At 39.3% G+C, this 18,739-nt stretch overlaps 3 protein-coding genes across 6 annotated transcripts in view; 2 read left to right on the forward strand and 1 right to left on the reverse strand.

Moving 5' to 3' along the window:
- Window positions 1-12,756, forward strand: part of PARP4 (poly(ADP-ribose) polymerase family member 4) — a 56,634-nt gene extending 43,878 nt beyond the window's left edge. The window contains exons 28-38 of the mRNA XM_083362244.1: window positions 64-144; window positions 2,278-2,373; window positions 4,174-4,296; window positions 4,687-4,923; window positions 6,583-6,705; window positions 7,109-7,186; window positions 7,288-7,545; window positions 8,901-8,975; window positions 9,539-9,641; window positions 10,751-10,880; window positions 12,156-12,756. Coding sequence (XP_083218370.1) covers window positions 64-144; window positions 2,278-2,373; window positions 4,174-4,296; window positions 4,687-4,923; window positions 6,583-6,705; window positions 7,109-7,186; window positions 7,288-7,545; window positions 8,901-8,975; window positions 9,539-9,641; window positions 10,751-10,880; window positions 12,156-12,285 — 1,434 coding nt within the window. The 3' untranslated portion in view covers window positions 12,286-12,756. The remainder of the gene's footprint in view (window positions 1-63; window positions 145-2,277; window positions 2,374-4,173; window positions 4,297-4,686; window positions 4,924-6,582; window positions 6,706-7,108; window positions 7,187-7,287; window positions 7,546-8,900; window positions 8,976-9,538; window positions 9,642-10,750; window positions 10,881-12,155) is intronic.
- CPAP (centrosome assembly and centriole elongation protein) overlaps window positions 1-15,806 on the reverse strand; it is a 90,631-nt gene extending 74,825 nt beyond the window's left edge. The window contains exon 1 of the mRNA XM_083362246.1: window positions 15,713-15,806. The gene's annotated coding sequence lies outside the window, so the exon portion shown is untranslated. The remainder of the gene's footprint in view (window positions 1-15,712) is intronic.
- MPHOSPH8 (M-phase phosphoprotein 8) overlaps window positions 15,796-18,739 on the forward strand; it is a 36,719-nt gene continuing 33,775 nt past the window's right edge. For 3 of the 4 annotated variants that reach the window (XR_014492468.1, XM_083362250.1, XM_083362251.1), the window contains exon 1: window positions 15,796-16,058. Coding sequence is in view for 3 of the 4 variants with exons in the window: in XM_083362250.1 (XP_083218376.1) it covers window positions 15,846-16,058 (213 nt within the window). In the remaining variant the exon portion in view is untranslated. The remainder of the gene's footprint in view (window positions 16,059-18,739) is intronic. The other variant, XM_083362252.1, reaches the window with a different exon arrangement.

The raw sequence follows: 18,739 nt of genomic DNA on the forward strand, positions 1-18,739 counted from the left end.
GGGCAAACTATTATAATTGCTTTAATATAACGATTGCAATGTCTTCTTTTGTACTTTGTACAGTTACTCCACAAACTTGCAGCAAGAGCCTTTATTAGAGAGTATGAACGAGGAATGCTCGATGAGAATGAAACAGAACATGAGGTGCGCACTCAAGAAAATAAAAACTGTGTAACACTATATTTATTAACCATTTTTATTATGATCGCCACCTATAAAATTGCATGATACAGATTGCATCCTGCTTTAGTTTCTGTAACCTTCTCAAGAGACATTAGGTTGCTCATTTAAGAAAACAGGATGCTGGACTAGACTTTGGGCTTTTTATGTATTCTTAGTTTCGGATTAAATTACTCATTTAGGACTATGATTCTCTTACAGAATTAAATTAAGTGTTCTCCTGTAAGCCTGGGGTTTTTCATGTTTTTATTTTCATTTATGTTGAGTGTTTCTTGCATTGTCACATACTTTTCATTGTCGTTATGTTTGTAAGCCATCCAGAGGTTGTTTTGTTTGATGGATGACTATCTAGATTTGCTAAATAAATAAATAGAATAAGTTTGGAACAAGATACATAGTGCTGAGGCTCCTTCCCCTCACAATGGCTGTGATGATCTGAGATTGGCTCTGTATTGCTATGTCCCTAAGATGCTATGAGATTTATGGATGTATTTGCTAGTTAAGCTGACTAATGTCTGGTTGAGAAAATACTGGGAAGACATTTACAGAGTTTTCTCTAGGATTGTACAGAGGGATAGTTGGCAGGAATTCCTACCTCATTCCATCTTCAGAGGACCTCCTCTTCCTATCTGCAGAGGGGTGCTGTTGTGCCTTGCCAACCTCTCTCGTCCTTCCCAGTCAGTCTGAAGGGCAGATCTTTTATATGGTGGCCAATTTCTTTGCTTTGGAAACATGTATGGCAAGAGGAAAAGAGGGATGCAGTTTGCTGATTGCATCTCTACTTTTCCTACTCAAGGAGTTTATTCAACAGCAAGTTAAGGACACTCATATGATGACAGAAGAGTGATTGTGTGGGTTGGGGGGAAAGTGCCCTTGATAAATTCCCTTTCTGTCACCATAAAACATTGCTGATAGGGTGGCTAGCTGCTCCAAGAATTGCAAAGATACAATAAAGTGAGTGTCAAGTCTTATTTATTTGATTTACATCCTGCACTTTGTAGAGGAACTCAAGGTAGTGTACATAGTTCTTCCTTCTCGTATTTTTATCAGCAGCAACTTGTGAGATACGTAGAGCTGAGAGAAATTCATAGTCCAAGGCCACCCAAGAGTTTCTATAACTGAGAGTGGATTAGGATAGGACCTAATATCTTACCACTCCTATGCCACACTTTAACCACTACACCATACTGGTTCTCAGTTTACGCTATAATCTGAATTAACACATGAACTAACAGCTTTGTGCATTTAATAATAGCTTTTAATTGTGGAAGGATTCACACACTGTGCTAAACAAAAACCTTATCAAACACTTGGCTGGCATTGATGTAATAATCTATTCATAACTTATGTTTCCACTTCCTTCTTAATGTTATAACTGATAATGATAGTTTCCTTTTTGTGGATTCTCACATTTTAAGAGCACACAAAGAATGAAATTCTATGTTTTATTTTGTTTTGTTTTGTTTTATAGTATTGTGCTTTAATGAACAAAATATATTTGACTATAAAATAGTAATGGCAATATGATTTAACACATGCTTGAAAATATATATTAAAAACTATAAATGAACTATTGAAGATCTGCCACTTCAGGAACTAAACCAACTTGTATAGAAGTTACTACCATGGCAAAAATCTGGATGAAATACTCCACTAGCCTGGCTCCCTGCTGGAGGTACCAGGTTGAAAGGATTAGCCAGTGACATCACTTTTGCCCAGGTGATGCCTGTGAGGGCTCCTTTCACGTTCCCATTAAGGAGCTGGAGCGAATGACAGGAGCTCACCCTGCCATGAAGCAGCACTTGGGTCTTGAACACAGCTTGCTAACCTCCAACTCAGCATCATAACAATGTGAGCCACTGCACACCTGCAAGCCCAGCTGTATATCACTGATAAAGATTATAAGCAAAGCAGGAAGCAACAGGATGTCCTTTAGATATTTTGGAGAATAATTCCTGAAGTCCTATCAATGTTGCCCACTTGCTATGGTGGCTGGAGCTTACAAGATTTGTAATCCAAAACATCTGGTAGATATCAGGTTGCTTGTCCCTGCAGACAACTAGACTCTTTAACATTTGCCTGGGCCTTACTATTTAGATGAAAAGAGCACAGCTGAAGTCCGACATCATTGAGCTCAGCCTGAAGAACTCCATTGTGACCCAGTTTACAAGCTTTGTGGCAATTGAAAAAAGGGTATGTATGTTTATCTTCAAACAGTTCTTCCCTATTTTTTCCCAAAGTAGTGCTGAATTATGAAATCTGAAAGACATCAGAACAGGTAGTCTAAATTATCTTAATTTCAATGAAAATTAGTCAGTGAAGATTGACTGTGCACTAGAATATTAATGAGTAGATTCGTTAAAGTGATAAGTGATTAATCCTTGCTTTGTTGCACTTGATGTTTCATCAAGAATCAGTAAAACTCTAGAATAGTGGTGGAATGGATGGCAGCCATGTTAACTAGTACTGCCAGAAGACAAAGCTTTGAAGAAGTGGCAAGAAGTGCCACCTATCAGAGACATGTTGAAGAAAATGATACCTCAGATTATGAATGGGAGAGTAAAGCAAATTAAAAAGAGTAAAGGATGATAGAGAATAGTATGTGTCCATAATGAATGTTAAGAAGAAAAGTAAGTATTCTTCTTTTGTGGGCTTGGAAATAACAATCCAGAGAAAAATGTAATACAATGAAATATAAAATAACAATAACACAACATCAACAACAATAATAATAATAATTTATAAATTGTAAACCCTGAGTTTAGTGGTGATGAATAAAATTCCAGTAGGCCAAAGTCAATGCTAGGACATACTCGGCTCTGAACAACTACGATGATAAATTCGTTCTGAGCAATCTGATCAACAAATGAGAAATTGTATTCTGCTTTTTTAAACAGGAAAGCATTTTTCTGTTGAACTTGAGGAATATGTTTTGTTCCTAACTATTCATTTTCAAAGTAATAAAGTAAGCCATGTTTCTGAACAGGCTGCAGATTAGTTGCACTAGAGAGAGAATTATTTCAGAAATCATTATTTTATTTCAGGTTAGTTGTATACTGCATCACTTTTTCATTCAAAGAAGAAACCTATAACAGTTATTGTTTACTACTCTTTAGTAAACAAAGTATATGAACAATTAGCTGAGCAAAGTAAGCCCTTTATATCCAATAGTTAATGAAAGAATAATTCAGTTAATAAGCAGTCTAAAATAGTCTAACACAGTATAAAACTTGTAATTTCTATAAATAGTTGAGGAATAATTAAATATTATTTTCATTTACATCTTGCACAATTATATAGAGGTAGTTCTCGACTTACAACAGTTCATTTATGACTTTTCAAAGTTACCACTGCACTGAACATACTTATGACCATTGCAGCATCCCAATGGTCATGTGATCAAATTTCATACACTTGGCAATTGATTCATATCTATGACAGTTGTAATGCCCTGGGGTCATGTGATCACCTTTTGCGACCTTCTAACAAACAAAGTCAATGGGGAAGCCAGATTTACTTAATCGTGTTACTAAGTTAAAAACTGCAGTGATTTACTTAACAACTGTGGGAAGAAAGGTCATAAAAATTGACTTAACAAATGTCAGCAACAAAACTTTTGGGCTCAATTGTGGTTGTTAAGTCGAGAACTACCTGTACGGGTAGTTCTACCAATAGAACAACCTTTCAGAGTTTCTCAACCAATGAGTCACTTGAAGCCTTGAAGTACATACATGTGGATGGAGCTCAGATTAGGGAAAGGCCTATCATCTCATCTCTGGCATCCAGAGCTAGTGGGACCAGCAAAGTTAAGGAATCTGAGAGTTGTAACTTCAACAGAGCTGAGGAGTGGGATGGAGGAGCTGGTTCTAAGGGAACTATTTTTAGCTTTCAGATTAATTCCAAGGCATATTTATAATTTACTATTATTCTTGGCTTTGAATATTTAACAATATTTATTCCTTCTCCTGTATTCTTTTGGTTCTTCTTGGTTAGGAGGCAGATGAAGATCAAAGTGGTGACATTTTACATCACCTGGAGCCCATAGCTAAACATGATGTCGATATTTTATCCTGCATAGAATATTCAATAGGAGAACCTCTGCACAATGACAGTATGGTATGTATATTGTCCCCCCCTTAATGCTATCTGATCAGCCCCCATCATTTTACTTCGTGTCATCCCTTTCGTGGGAAAAAAGGAACTTCGAATCTTTATGGTTATTGCCTTCTTCCTCTACAGATTTAAATGAAGACACAAGCCAGATGCCCTCTTCTCTAACCTTCCCTTTTGTTCCCCCAGTTCAAAAGGTTTCCCTTGGTCTTTGAAATAACCTAAGGCAGGCTGAATCCACATACGCTCCTCCTTCCTCGGGAGATGGCAGAATCCATGGGGGGGGGATAATGTTTTAAACATACATTTATGAATGTGATATAAATGGATTCTGACAACCAGCTTACATTTCAGTCAAAGTGACAATCCGTTCACAAACTTGGTTTTGGTTTTCAGGAAGTCTTGTGGGCATCAGAAAGAAAAGAAATTGGTTTTGGACAAGCTCACAGACCCCCTGTTTGTAAAACTGTTTCACACACAAAAAAGAAACCTGTTTCTAAGCAACTGCTTACCTTTCAATCAGAAGGAGAAATATTAAAACCTGCAAAAATAGTGAGGAGTTCTGCTTTTTGTAAAAGAAAAAAATTAAAGGCTTATTATGCAGCTAAATCTTCAGAAGAGAATTTATGCCAGGTAAATTGTAATATAAATTTAATACAGTTATTTCTAATATGGATGTTTTGTTTATATGAGGGCTGAATGAAAAGTAATGTGTCCACCTCCATAATTCAAGTTTAAATAGGGATATTTTAATAAATGAAACAGGAATTCTTGAAATGAACTGTTTTGCTACTGTATTTATTTCTCCACATAATTACCACCATTTGCTGCACACATTTGTCAATGATGGACAAACCTCTTAATATCATCATGAAAGAATCCCATTCTTTATACCCTCATCCAACTCCTGACAGTCCTTTCCCCCAGTCAAACAGTTGTCCAAAGATTCCTTCAATTTTGGGGAAGGGTGTAAATCATAATGCACCAGGTTTTGGAGTATATGATGGATGGGATAAGATAGTAAGATCCAACTTCACAATTTGCCTTTTGGATGGCTTGTGTGGTGTGAAACTTGTCACTGTTAGAATGCATCAAAATTTCCTCCTTATGCTTCCAAATTCTCCAAACAATAATTATTGTTTCAAGGATTTCAACGTGGCAGTGTAGCTCACTGAATGGATAGTGGTGCCAGATTCAAGAAACCATCTGGGACCCCAAAACCTGCAACCATGAGTTTTCCTGCTAAGAGCCTTGGTGGAGCAGTGGGCTAATGCCTCCTTAAGTAACACCAGCTGCGTGCAATTAGTGCAGGTTCGCATCTCACCAGGCTCAGGGTTGACTCAGCCTTCCATCCTTCCGAGGTAGGTAAAATGAGGACCCAGATTGTTGGGGGCAATAAGCTGACTTTGAAATAATGCCGCTGGGGGGGGGGGCGAAAGCCCTAATAAGCAGGCATATACATAGAATGAAGGCTATTGCTAAGCACATTGATTTGTGCTTAGATTGTAAGCCACCCTGAGTCTTCGGAGAAGGGCTGGATATAAATGGGATTAAAATAAATAAAATAAATAAATGAAATAAAGCCTATGCTTTCAGCACTGGGTTTTCAGGCAAAATTTTGTGATGATGTTCCATGTACTGACATTTCATTTATTGATCATAATGATACACCTATGGTGTGTTGAATGTTATTATACTGTGAAAGCTTCCATATAAAGTTTCATTTCAGAAACAAAAACAACACGGCCCGTTCTCACAACCACCTTCCACCAACTGAATTGAAAGAACAGATGCTAAAGAACATATCAGGGTTTCTAGTACATTAGTATTATCATCTGTGGGCTTATAACATTGGAGGCATTGCTTTTCACTCATCCATTCTATTTTTATTTCCCAAAGTGATTCATGCTTTTTTTCGTAGTATATAATCATTTGACAACAAAATAAATTTGTTCTTGATCAAAAGTGAACCATGAAATCCTTACTGAAAATAGCATTGATCTTATAATTATGATTGAGAAGTACTAATTTATAATGTCAGGCTAAACCTCTTAGAGAACCTATAATCTCATCTCTGGCAACCAGAGCTAGTGGGACCAGCAAAGTTAAGCAATCTGAGAGTTGTAACTTCAACAGAGCTGAGGAGTGGGATGGAGGAGCTGGTTCTAAGGGAACTATTTTTAGCTTTCAGATTAATTCCAAGGCATATGTATAATTTACTATTATTCTTGGCTTTGAATATTTAACAATATTTATTCCTTCTCCTGTATTCTTTTGGTACTTCTTGGTTAGGAGGCAGATGAAGGTCTACGTGGTGGTATTTTACATCACCTGGAGTCCGGACCTAAACATGATGTCGATATTTTACCCTGCATAGAATATTCAACAGGAGAACCTCTGGACAATGACAGTATGGTATGTATACTGTCCCCCCCCCCCTTAATGTAATCTGATTTAATGTGACTACTTTGGTAAAGATAAGACACTTTCCATGTATGCTGGGACTCAAATTCTCAACATTTTTAAAAGGACTTGTGGCACTACAATTTCAACACTTGCATATGGCAGCCTTTTAGAGAAGAAAAGCCAAGTTTCTTTCACATTTCTTTTCCTCAGAAGATACAGAGATTGCATGAAAGTTTTTAATTTATTGGAGTTGAAACCAGACCCATCCAGAATAAGAGCAGAATGGTCATGATCTGTTCCTTTGGCTGGGTGGCAGAGTAGCAGAAACAAAATTAATTTGCCTCAGCTACACATACCTTTGTAATGTATCACTGACTAATTAATTTAAATTAAAACATTTTTAACTCTATAGATATATGTCCCGTGCACCATGCCTGCCAATTACTGTTATTCTGTGGATGATACTTTAGACACTGATTTTCAAGTGCAGGTAAGTGCTGAAAAAAAATCCCCCAGTGGGCCATCAGACATAACCAGCTTACATTTCAGTCAAAGTGACAATCTGTTCACAAACTTGGTTTTGGTTTTCAGGAAGTCTTGTGCGCATCAGACAGGGAAGAAATTGCTTTTGAACAAGCTCACAGACCCCCTGTTTGTAAAACTGTTTCGCACAAAAAAAAGAAACCAGTTTCTAAGCAACTGCTTACCTTTCAATCAGAAGGAGAAATATTAAAACCTACAAGAAAAGTGAAGCGTTCTGCTTTTGGTAAAGCTCTTTATAAAGCTTCTGAAACAAAATTAAAGACGACTTATTATGCAGCTAAATCTTCAGAAGAGAATTCATGCCAGGTAAATTGTAATATACATTTAATACAGTTATTTATAATATGGATGTCCTTGTATCCTTTGTTTATATGAGGGCTGAATGAAAAGTAATGTGTCCACCTCCATAATTCAAGTTTAAATAGGGATATTTTAATAAATGAAACAGGAATTCTTGAAATGAACTGTTTTGCTACTGTATTTATTTCTCCACATAATTACCACCATTTGCTGCACACATTTGTCAATGATGGACAAACCTCTTAATATCCTCATGAAAGAATCCCATTCTTTATACCCTCATCCAACTCCTGACAGTCCTTTCCACCAGTCAAACAGTTGTCCAAAGATTCCTTCAATTTTGGGGAAGGGTGTAAATCATAATGCACCAGGTTTTGAAGTGTATGATGGATGGGATAAGATAGTAAGATCCAACTTCACAATTTGCCTTTTGGATGGCTTGTGTGGTGTGAAACTTGTCACTGTTAGAATGCATCAAAATTTCCTCCTTATGCTTCCAAATTCTTCAAACAATAATTATTGTTTCAAGGATTTCAGTGTGGCAGTGTAGCTCACTGAATGGATAGTGGTACCAGATTCAAGAAACGTTATGTAACACCATCTGGGTCCCCAAAACCTGCAACCATGAGTTTTCCTGCTAAAGCCTATGCTTTCAGCACTGGGCTTTCAGGCAAATTTTTGTGATGATGTTCCATGTACTGACATTTCATTCATTGATCATGATGATAAGCCTAGGGTGTGTTGAGTGTCGTTATACTGTGAGAGCTTCCATATAAGCTTTCATTTCAGAAACAAAAAGAACATGGCCTGTTCTCACAACCACCTTCCACCAATTGAAGTGAAAGAACAGATGCTAAAGAACATATCAGGGTTTCTAGTACATTAGTATTATCATCTGTGGGCTTATAACATTGGAGGCATTGCTTTTCACTCATCCATTCTAATTTTATTTCCCAAAGGATTCATGCTTTTTTCGTAGTATATAATCAGTTGACAACAAAATAAATTTGTTCTTGATCAAAAGTGAACCATGAAATCCTTACTGAAAATAGCATTGATCTTATAATTATGATTGAGGAGTACTAATTTATAATTTCAGGCTAAACCTCTTAGAGAGCACAGAACTATAGCTAGCAGCAATCTTTCCTCTGCCAAATCCAGCATGTTTTATTTTTGACAAGAATGCTGTGGATTGCTCCTTTGCCTCTCTTCCCACTTGGTATGAAGGACTTAGCAAATTATGCATATTCCTCTGACCTCTTGAAGATCATTTTGCAAAATTGATTATGTCAAATATTTTTAATTCTCTTCCTTCAAAATCTGTTGTTGCTTTGACTTCCTACCTTCTTATGAATTTGCAGGACAGAGCTCCCCGATCATTTAGGGTGCCCTTAAGTTCTGTTGACTGGCCTCAGCTCTTCAAGCTTCAAAATCAGGTACTACTGTCTATATTTAACGGGGGGAAAAATAGGGCTCAGTTTTGAATAAGCATATATATGTTTACATTTGGTCCAGTTTCCAAGCGTAACCTACTTTGTCAATTTGTAATGATAAAAAAGTGGGGAGATGGGAATTTATATTTTAATTTTTTATTTGGTGGTTGTTTTTATACTTTCTCCATGTGTAAGCATGTGCATGTGAAATTCCATTTTTTTTCTCTAGGAACTTTGAATTACTGGATTATTTCCCATTTTCCTTGCCTAGTGAGAAAGGTTCTCCTGTTATCATTATTACAGATTTTAAAATTGTTTAAGTGGTATGTTATTAAAGCAGAAATCACAGAAAGGAATGAATTTGGAATGTCTCTCATATTACCATGATTTAAATGGTGTTCAGTGGCAAAAGATGCCTTGCTTTGTAGAGCATTTACTTGAATAGTTTCCTTATTTAGTTGTAAGATTGTATGACAAAAATGAAAGGACAAAAATATTATTAACTTTTTTTCATAAAACATAAGCACATTTCTTTCAAATTTTGAGAATCGTATTTTATTTTATAGGATGGATTTTGGCAACTTACCTCTGAGGTTGGGATGCTTTTGGATCTTGATGTGCATCATTTAATTAATGTTTCACTTGCAAAAAATGGAATTCAGTCACTTGGTAAGGACATTTCCAATCATTTTAACCATGTACTTTCCAATATATCCAGGAAAAATAGACTACTCAGATTCTCTGAGAAGATAGCATTGCTTGTTAAATTTGATATCAATTAATACTTTTTCCTAGTGTGAAAAGTTAGCTATGGTGCACTGTTTGTAATGGACAGTTAACTTGCTCTGAATTGAAGCCATAATAATTAAAATGGAATCATTGGAAAATTCCCTGATGCTGGGAAAGATTGAAGGCAAAAGGAGAAAGGGATGGCAGAGGATGAGATGGTTAGTCAGCATCATTTGACACAATGGGCATGAGTTTGGACAGACTTCAGGAGACAGTGGAGAACAGGAGACCTGGCATACTATGGTCTGTGGGGATTCAGACATGACTTAGAAACTGAATAACAAAAAACAATAATGCTAGGAAATGAATTTAGTTTGCTGAAAAAAAACCATATCTATTTTTATGATAAATCTTTAGGTTCTTTTTTTAAAAAAATCTCTATTCCAGGGCAGATTAATAATTGTCAGTATTACATCTTTGCAGAGATACGGAGTAGTAACTGCATGTCAGTACACTAAGAATTGTAAAAGTTATCGGAACACCCAAAAAAATGTATTGCCATTCTTTTACTTTATATAGATTCTTGCAAATCCTGCATTAAATTGAGTCTGTGTACTTAAATTTCATGTCTTCTAAAATGATGATCAGCAGACATTGAATTCTTTTTTTCATAATTGGAACTTCTGGCTTATAAGAGGTATTTTCACCTCTTCTTAAAATAACGTCAACAAGATGAGAGCACGCTTGATTTGGTCTTAGCACAGAGGTGGTGTTTCCATGGGATGCCATTAGCACTGAAAGATAACTATGGCAAACCGCTTCTGTATGGTTGCTAAACAAAATTGTAGGCATGTCCGTGTAGTTATCCAGAGCCAATCTTGATTTGAGAGTATCTTTTCCTTTTTATATCTCCAGGGAGGGATGTATATAATCAAAACCTTTGGACATTCAGCATTCAGATAAGGCTATTTTAACAAGTGTGATCAAGAATTAACTGTTTAAAATGAAAAAGGCACGAGTCCATTCTTTCTTTCTTTTTTCCCCTCTAGGTCCAAAAGGAAAAGAGAGGCTGTTGCAGCTGATTGCCACCCTTCTAGTGCTCCAAGCTATATGTTTCAAACAACTGGAAGGTCTTATCTTCAAATCTCTAACGAGACTGAAAGACTCTCCTCCATCATGGTATACTTGGGAACAAAAAACAAAATAATATTCAGGCTGTTTTAGAAACATGACTTTTAATTAGTTATACCATTCTGTAGTTCCTGTATATATCCATTCAAAAGCAATATAAAAAGGACAACTAAATTCATAACTTCCCCTAAAATTACAAACTGGTGGATTTTAAGAAATTCCTCGTTTGGCACCAAGTTCTTTGCTCCATATTTAATTTATTTAAAGAGTGGGAAGCTGGCAGCGTACAGACTAAAGGCCTAATCTGCAATGGCATTTTTCTGTCTGAGAAAATCTCACAACTTCTTTGATGACCAGTGTTTTAAGAAAAACCATAGTTGGTTCCTGCAGCCTAAAGCTTTTTTTGCAAGTGTGTTTACCTTTTAAGAAAAAGACAACGATCAGCTGGGGTACTAATGGCATTCATGTGGACCAGAAGTAGGTAGCATGAAGCAGTTACCTTATCAGTTACTGGTAAAAGCATGCTGTGTGACTGAATATGCTCATTGTGGCAGATAGTCTGCGAACAGATACTCCTGCCTAATCTCACCCACACCTCCAAAAAACAATAGCCAATACTTAAAATACAAGTGTGCCTATTAGCTTGCAAAAATTAGCTATTCCTGATGTGGGTTGATAGGTGGAAAGTGGTTTTTCAGATAAACTAGTCCTAAGTCAGTCAATCCTTTGAATGTTTAAAGCATTGAAATTGGATCCCAAAATGTTCTGTATCCGCTATATCGGGCATTTCTTTACTTTGATTTAAATGTGAATCCTGTTTGGAGACATACAAGCATCAGAATAATTTTTAATACAGTCTGACATCATGCTTTTCATTACAGGTAGTCCTCGACTTACAACCATTCGTTTAGTGACTGAAGTTAACTATGACACAAAAAAGTGACTTATGAGCATTTTTCACATTTACAACCTTTGCAGCATCCCCGTAGTCACATGATCAAAATTCAGACACTTGACAACTGGCATGTATTTATGACAGCTGCAGTGCCCCAGTGTCATATGATCCCCTTTTGCAACCTTCTGACGAGCAAAGTCAGTAGGGAAGCCTAATTAATTTAACAACCACGTTACTAACATAAAATGGGGGAAAATTCACTTAACAACTACCTTGCTTAGCAATGGACATTTAGGGCTCAGTTGTGGTCATAACTCACCTGTATTCCAGATTAGAGTAATTGAATACATATACAGTAGTCTGTTTTGCTGTTGCTGTTTTGCAATGATTGTTCTTAATATTTTTCTTTCTTTCATCACTGTTTACAGGGCATTTAGTCCAGTAAGGAAAGCAATTGAGTGGGCAAACAGAACTAACCGTGAATTTCCAGGTATTTGCCAGTGTCTTCAGCTTGGAAAAGACTGGGATGACGCCACTAAAAAACTCCTGGGCATTTAAATAATGAACACAACATACTTCATGGTTCTCATTCTGTTAATAATTGAACACTGCTAAGTTTGCTCTTCTCTTAGTAATGAAAATGACTCACAGTAAAAGCACACTATCGTTGATTTCCTTATTTAAGATTATAATTATGCTGAGGTTCAACTTAGTATTTTTTTTGTTCTCTTTATATATTTCATTATGTGTGTAGGTTGTAATCAAGAATACTGTTGTTTTAACCAGTCACGTTGGTGACTTTATAAGCACGTGCTCACAGCTTCTTTCAATTGTTGGATGTTTATCTTTGTATAGTTCTTCTGTTATCAAGCCAGTGTGTTCTTTGTCCCTTTGTTCCATCCTAGCATCAGTGACTTCTCCAATGAATTAAGGTTAGAGTTAGCCATAGTAAATCAGACATTGTCCTGTGATTTTCTAATGATGTGTCTGACTTTATATGAGCAATAAAGAATATACTTGTATAAATAATATGCATGTATTCTAGAAACATTATCTAAACACTATTTTTCTTTTTCCTCTCACCCTCTAAATACAGTTATTTTGTATAGTTTCGGAAATACTGCTTCCTTTGTCAAAAAAAGAGTTTGAAATTTTGGTTTCTTTTAAGCACAATTGATTTAATAAAAATCAAATGATTGATACAATTGAAAAAGAAATTATTGAAGACTTGCCCATTCTTATCTTCAATTGTATTTAAGGGAAAACTGAAGCATAGAAAAGCAACAAAATACAAATGAGAAAAACATATTTTTAGTCAGAGAAAAGAAAGTGCAACTACCGTGTTTCCCTGAAAATAAAACCCGGTCTTGTCAATTTTTTTGCCTCCAAAACAGACACTAAATCTTATTTCCAGGGGATGTCTTACCCACTTATCTCAGGATCGCTGCAGCCAGGCCTCCCAGGCCTTGACACCTATCGCACTACCACCCGACTTCTTCTGCAGCTGCTTGCTGCAGTCCATGTGGTGTGTTGCGCTAGTGCCACCACTTGTGGCAGGAGGACATATGGCGCGTCGCGCTAGTGCTGCCACTCGCAGCAAGATGTTATGTGCGTTACACCATGGTGTGAGTGGCAGCACTGGCATGGCATGTCACATGGTGTCTTGCCGCAAGTGGCAGCACCGGCACAATGCTCTGCAGCGTCCTGCTGTGAGCGATGGTACCAGTGCGACGTGACATGCAATGTCCTGTGAGAGGCGCCCCCCCGCCACACAGCCTCCTGCCGCGAGCGGTGGCACCAGTGCAACATGCCACATGGCATTCTGCGAGCGGCTGCAAGCAGCCATAGGCAGCAGTATGACAGCTGTCAGCGTGTGGGAGGCCTGGCTGTGGTGGGAAAAGCCAAAGTCGGGATAAAATTCCAAAGGTTGGGCACCTTAGCAGAAAAGGATCATCTATTGGATCCAGATGACATTCTTTTGTGGACGAAATCTGCAACGTGCCCTTCCTGCCAAACCTGATGAGACGGTAAATGGAATTGGGAGGGACAATCCCTCAAATAACTTGACCCCCCATGCCATGTGCATTTGGAAGTCAAACATATATTTTACAAGCAATACAGTATATTATTTTAGGGAGAGTTTGGCCAATCTCCCTGATCAGAAAATGGCATTCTGCTCCAGCTTGCCGACTTCCTGCAGCTAATATTACAGAGGGTAGTGAGCACAGCACAAGACATTGTGGGCTGTTCCCTGACACCACTGGATGACATCGCCAGGGCTCGTTGCCTTGGAAGAGTGAGGAAGATTCTCAGGGATGACTCACACCCTGGACGGTATCTCTTTACTCTCCTACCATCCGGTAGGAGATATAGGAATATAGCCAGCCGTACCAACAGACTGAAAATTAGCTTTTATCCGTGGGCTGTTAGGCTTTTAAATGGGACATAATCTTATGCAGAATTGACTTGGGAGGCAGGTGTGTGGTGTAGTTGGTTCACATAGTGTGGTGGGATGGAGGGTTTGTTGTCACTGTGTGTTGGGGGGAGAGAGCACGGGGGGGGGAGGCTCAGCTAATCTCAATGTACACATGTTGTACTTTGACAATAAAGGTTTATTATTATTATTATTCAGCCTTTTGAAAGCATGCTTCTTCTTCATTCAGATGCAGATGGACTTCAGTACAGGTACAGGTAGTCTTCGACTTACAGCCACAATTGAGCCCCCAACATTTCTGTTGCTAAGTGATACATTTGTTAAGTGAGTTTTGGCCCATTTTACCACCTTTCTTGCCACAGTTATTAAGTGAATCACTGCAGTTAGCAACCCAGTCGTTAAGTGAATCTGGTTTCCCCATTGACTTTGCTTGTCAGGTTGCAAAAGATGATCATGTGACCCTGGGACACTGCAACCATCATAAATATGAACCACTTGCCAAGCATCTGAATTTTGATTACATGATCAAAGGGATGCTGCAAAGGTCATAACTGTGAAAAACTGTCATGTCGCAGTGCTGTTGTATAACTTTGAACGGTCACTAAATGAACTGTTGTAAGTTGAGGACTACCTGTATGAGTGGGAAATTCGCTTAAGCTCCAGGGGGAGAAAAGTGCACCGTAAAGCCCTCAGCTACCTGAAATTCAAGGCATGCTGTTCTTGTGTGTTGCACAAGAAATGGAAAAATGAGCTTCGGATGACCCAAAATTTATTTATTTATTTATTTATTGATGGGATTTATATCCCGCCCTATCTCCCGAAGGACTCAGGGCAGCTAACAACAAAACATATAATAAGTACATAAATCAAGATAAAATGAAATTGAGAACATCAGTGCAATAAAAAATTAGAGAATTTAAAAATGAATTAAAAATACTAAATATAAATTAATTAAAATGCCTGTCAGTCTAGGTCAGCCTGGTGGAACAGGTGTGTTTTGAGGCCGCGGCGAAAGGATTGGAGGTTTTGGGCTATCCGAAGCTCAGGGGGGAGCTGATTCCCAATCTCCAATCCTTTCGCCGCAGCCTCAAAACACTCCTATTCCACCAGGCTGACCTAGATTGACAGGCATTTTAATTAATTATATATACAATTTTTAATTTATTTTTAGTTTTTAATTTTAATTTATTGCACAGATTATTTTAATTTTATTTTTATCTTAATTTCTGTACTTATTATATGTTTTGTTGTTAGCCGCCCTGAGTCCTTCAGGAGATAGGGCGGGATATAAATCCCATTAATAAATAAATAAATTAATAAAATCCAAGTTCTGTACTCGGATAGAAAATCACAAGGTATAAACTAGATTGTGGTTAAAAAAAAAGCTGCCCAAAGAGCGCACGCGCACGCCAAGCAAAACTCCAAGGTAGCTTTCACTGAGCTCTCCCGCCCCGCCTCCTTTCCCGTCGCGTTTTCTGGTTGGCTACCTTCCGCCCTAGGTACGACTGCACGTTTCCGACCCTTGCTCTGATTGGCGGCCGTTCGGCTTACCTCACTGTCATCGCGGGGAAGGGATTTGTAGCGAAGGCCAGCGCCGCTCTCTCAGCAGCCTATCAGGGCCTTCGGCTGCCTCCACACGCGGGGAGGGGAAACGAGATGTTGTCGTTAAAGATTCGCCTCCAGCATGGCGGCGGCCGCGAGCGCGGCTGAAGAGGAGGAGGAGGCGATGGCGGCGAAATCGCCGGCGTATGGCCGGGCGGAAGAAAGCCGAATGGAATCGGAGACGGCGACCTCGGCAGCGGGAGCCGGTGGAGGCGGCGGCGGCGGCGAGAGTGAAGACGAGGAGGAGGAGAACGTCTACGAGGTGGAGAAGATCTTGGATATGAAAACGGAAGATGTAAGTCCGGCGGAGGCGGGCTTTCTAAGGGCAGAACGGAGCTGGCCTCGCAGGATCTTTCTCTCGCCCTTCCCGGGAGAGGCGAGGAAATTGGGACAAGACGACCCAGGGCGAAGGGAGAGAAAAAGAGGGAATGCGATGAGGAATGAAAAGGCTTTCCTGTCGTTTCACGCCTCGGTCTTTTTCTCAATTTCTGCAGCTAGTACAAAAGTGAAGGAAATGCGGCTGAGATCGGAACTTGGACCTTCCGTCTCTAAATTCGGAAGGCGGCTTCCTCCCCTCCCCCTCCCCCCCAAAAGGGAGGAAAGTTGACTAAAACATGAGAGGAAAGGTTGCAGGCATTGGATATGGCTAATCTAGAGAAAAGGGACGCGGTGGCTCAGTGGGTTAGGATGCTGAGCTTGTCGATCAGAAGGTCGATCAGCAGTTTGGCGGGTCGAATCCCAAGTAACAGAGTGAGCGCCTGTTACTCGTCCCAGCTTCTGCCAACCTAGCAGTTCGAAAGCACGTAAAAATGCAAGTAGAAAAATAGGTACCACTACGGTGGGAAGGTAACAGCGTTCCGTGCGCCTTTGGCATCTAGTCATGCCGGCCACATGACCACGGAGACGTCCTTGGACAAGCGCTGGCTCTTCGGCTTTGAAATGGGGGGGAACCTTTACCTAATCTAGAGAAAAGAAGGATTGGGGTGACTTGATAGAGGTATTCTAATATTTGAGGGGCTGACACAAAAGAGAGGGTCAATTTAAGAGGGTAGAATTTGTTCTACCAGCAGCAAGATCTGACTGCTGGCCCAGTGATGGATTGTATTGCAAATCAGGGTTGTTTCCAGAGGAGGAGAGGACCTGGAGCTTATGGAGCGAAGGAACTGGATGAGGCTGTCAGCAGGCCCAGAGGAAGAGAGAGAGGCTTTTGGAGGAGTTGGTGGCGGCGGCAGCAGTGTGCTCCAGGGGTGAAAAGAAGCAAGGCCTCTTTAAGGAAAAGGTGGAAGAGTCAGGATCAGAAAAAGGAAAGAAGGCGAAGTTGTCAGAATACAAGCGAATTTGAGGGCTGATCCACATGGAGCCCCATTTCCATCTGTCCTGTTTGCTATCGTTCACTCCTTAGAGATTAAAATGGACAATGTGAAATTTGAGCGGGCCACGAACAAGGAGTATATATCGGAGGTGGTGACCCTTTGAGAGCTGTATGCAACGAAATTTCATTTTGATGTATGCCGATTGGTGCACATACAAAGTGACAATAAAGTTATCATCATCAACTTCTTTTCCAAAGCACCTGAAGGCAGAACAAAAAGCAATGGATGGAAATTAATCGAGGAGAGAAGCAACCTGGAATTAAGGAGAAACTTCCTAACAGTGAAGACGATTAGCTAGTGGAACAGCTGGCCTTCAGAAATCGTGGGCACACCATCACTGGAGGTTTTTAAAAAGAGACAGGACAGCCACCCGTCTGAAATGATAGGGGGTTAGACTAGACTAGAAGGCCTCCAAGGTCCAGTCCAGCTCTATTGTGATTGATTGCAGTTTTCATGAGAAACCAAAAAACGGGGCTGGGGGCCAGTTCAGTTTGTCTGCCTTCAGAGAGAATTGTCTAGCCCAGGGGTAGGCAACCTTGGCTCTTTTATGACTCGTGGACGTCAACGCCCAGAATTCCTGAGCCAGCTGTGCTGACTCAGGAATTCTGGGAGTTGAAGTCCACGAGTCATAAAAGAGCCAAGGTTGCCTATCCCTGGGCTACCCTTTCCGAAGTTCAAGCATCTTGAACTGAAATGGACAAGTGACCTGTCTAGTTCCCTCAGCATTAGACACTTTTGCCTAGTGTCTCAGACTGAAAGTTTTGCAGAAGTTGGGCTTCCTGGAGATTCCAGTGAGTTGGCATTTATTTTATTTATTTATTAATTTAATTTATATACCGCCCTTCTCTCAAGAGACTCAGGGCGGTGAACAGGGCAATACATAAAAGTTAGATACATGCAGAGCTGTTCACCTGAGCTGTATTATTGTGAAGGTTTGGGAACTTGCCAAGCCTTTCCTTTATCAGTATCTTTGTCAAACTACAGTATAGGCCAGGGGTAGGCAACCTCGGCTCTTTTATGACTCATGGACTTCAGCTATGCTGACTCAGGAATTCTGGGAGTTGAAGTCCATGAGTCATAAAAGAGCCCAGGTTGCCTACCCCTGGTATAGGCAATCCTCACCTTATGACCGCAGTTGAGCCCAAAATTTATGTTAAGTGAATGTTGCCTCATTTTACAACTTTTCTTGCCACTTTTGTTAAGGGAATCACTGCAGTTCTTAAATTAGTAACACAGTTTTTCTGATTTTCCCATTAACTTTGCTTGTCATCAGCTCTCAAAAGAGGATCACATGACTCCAGGATACTGTAACTGTCATAAATGTGAATTAGTTGTCAAGCATCTGAATTTTGATCACGTGACCATGGGAATGCTGCAATGATCATAAGTGTAAAAAATGACCATAATTCATTTTTTTCAGTGCTGTTGTAACTTCAAAGCGTCAGTAAATGAACTGAGGTAAATCAAGGACTGTGTGTATGATAGAGGAAGTCCTCACCTACCAATTAACTGTATGTTCAGTGACTAGTTATAACAACACTGAAAAATTAGATTTACAATGGGTTCTCAAACTTGTACCATCTATCTGGTCATGTGATCATGA

The sequence above is a fragment of the Vipera ursinii genome (genome assembly GCF_947247035.1).
Source record: "Vipera ursinii genome assembly, chromosome: 4".
Taxonomy (NCBI): Eukaryota; Metazoa; Chordata; class Lepidosauria; order Squamata; family Viperidae; genus Vipera; species Vipera ursinii.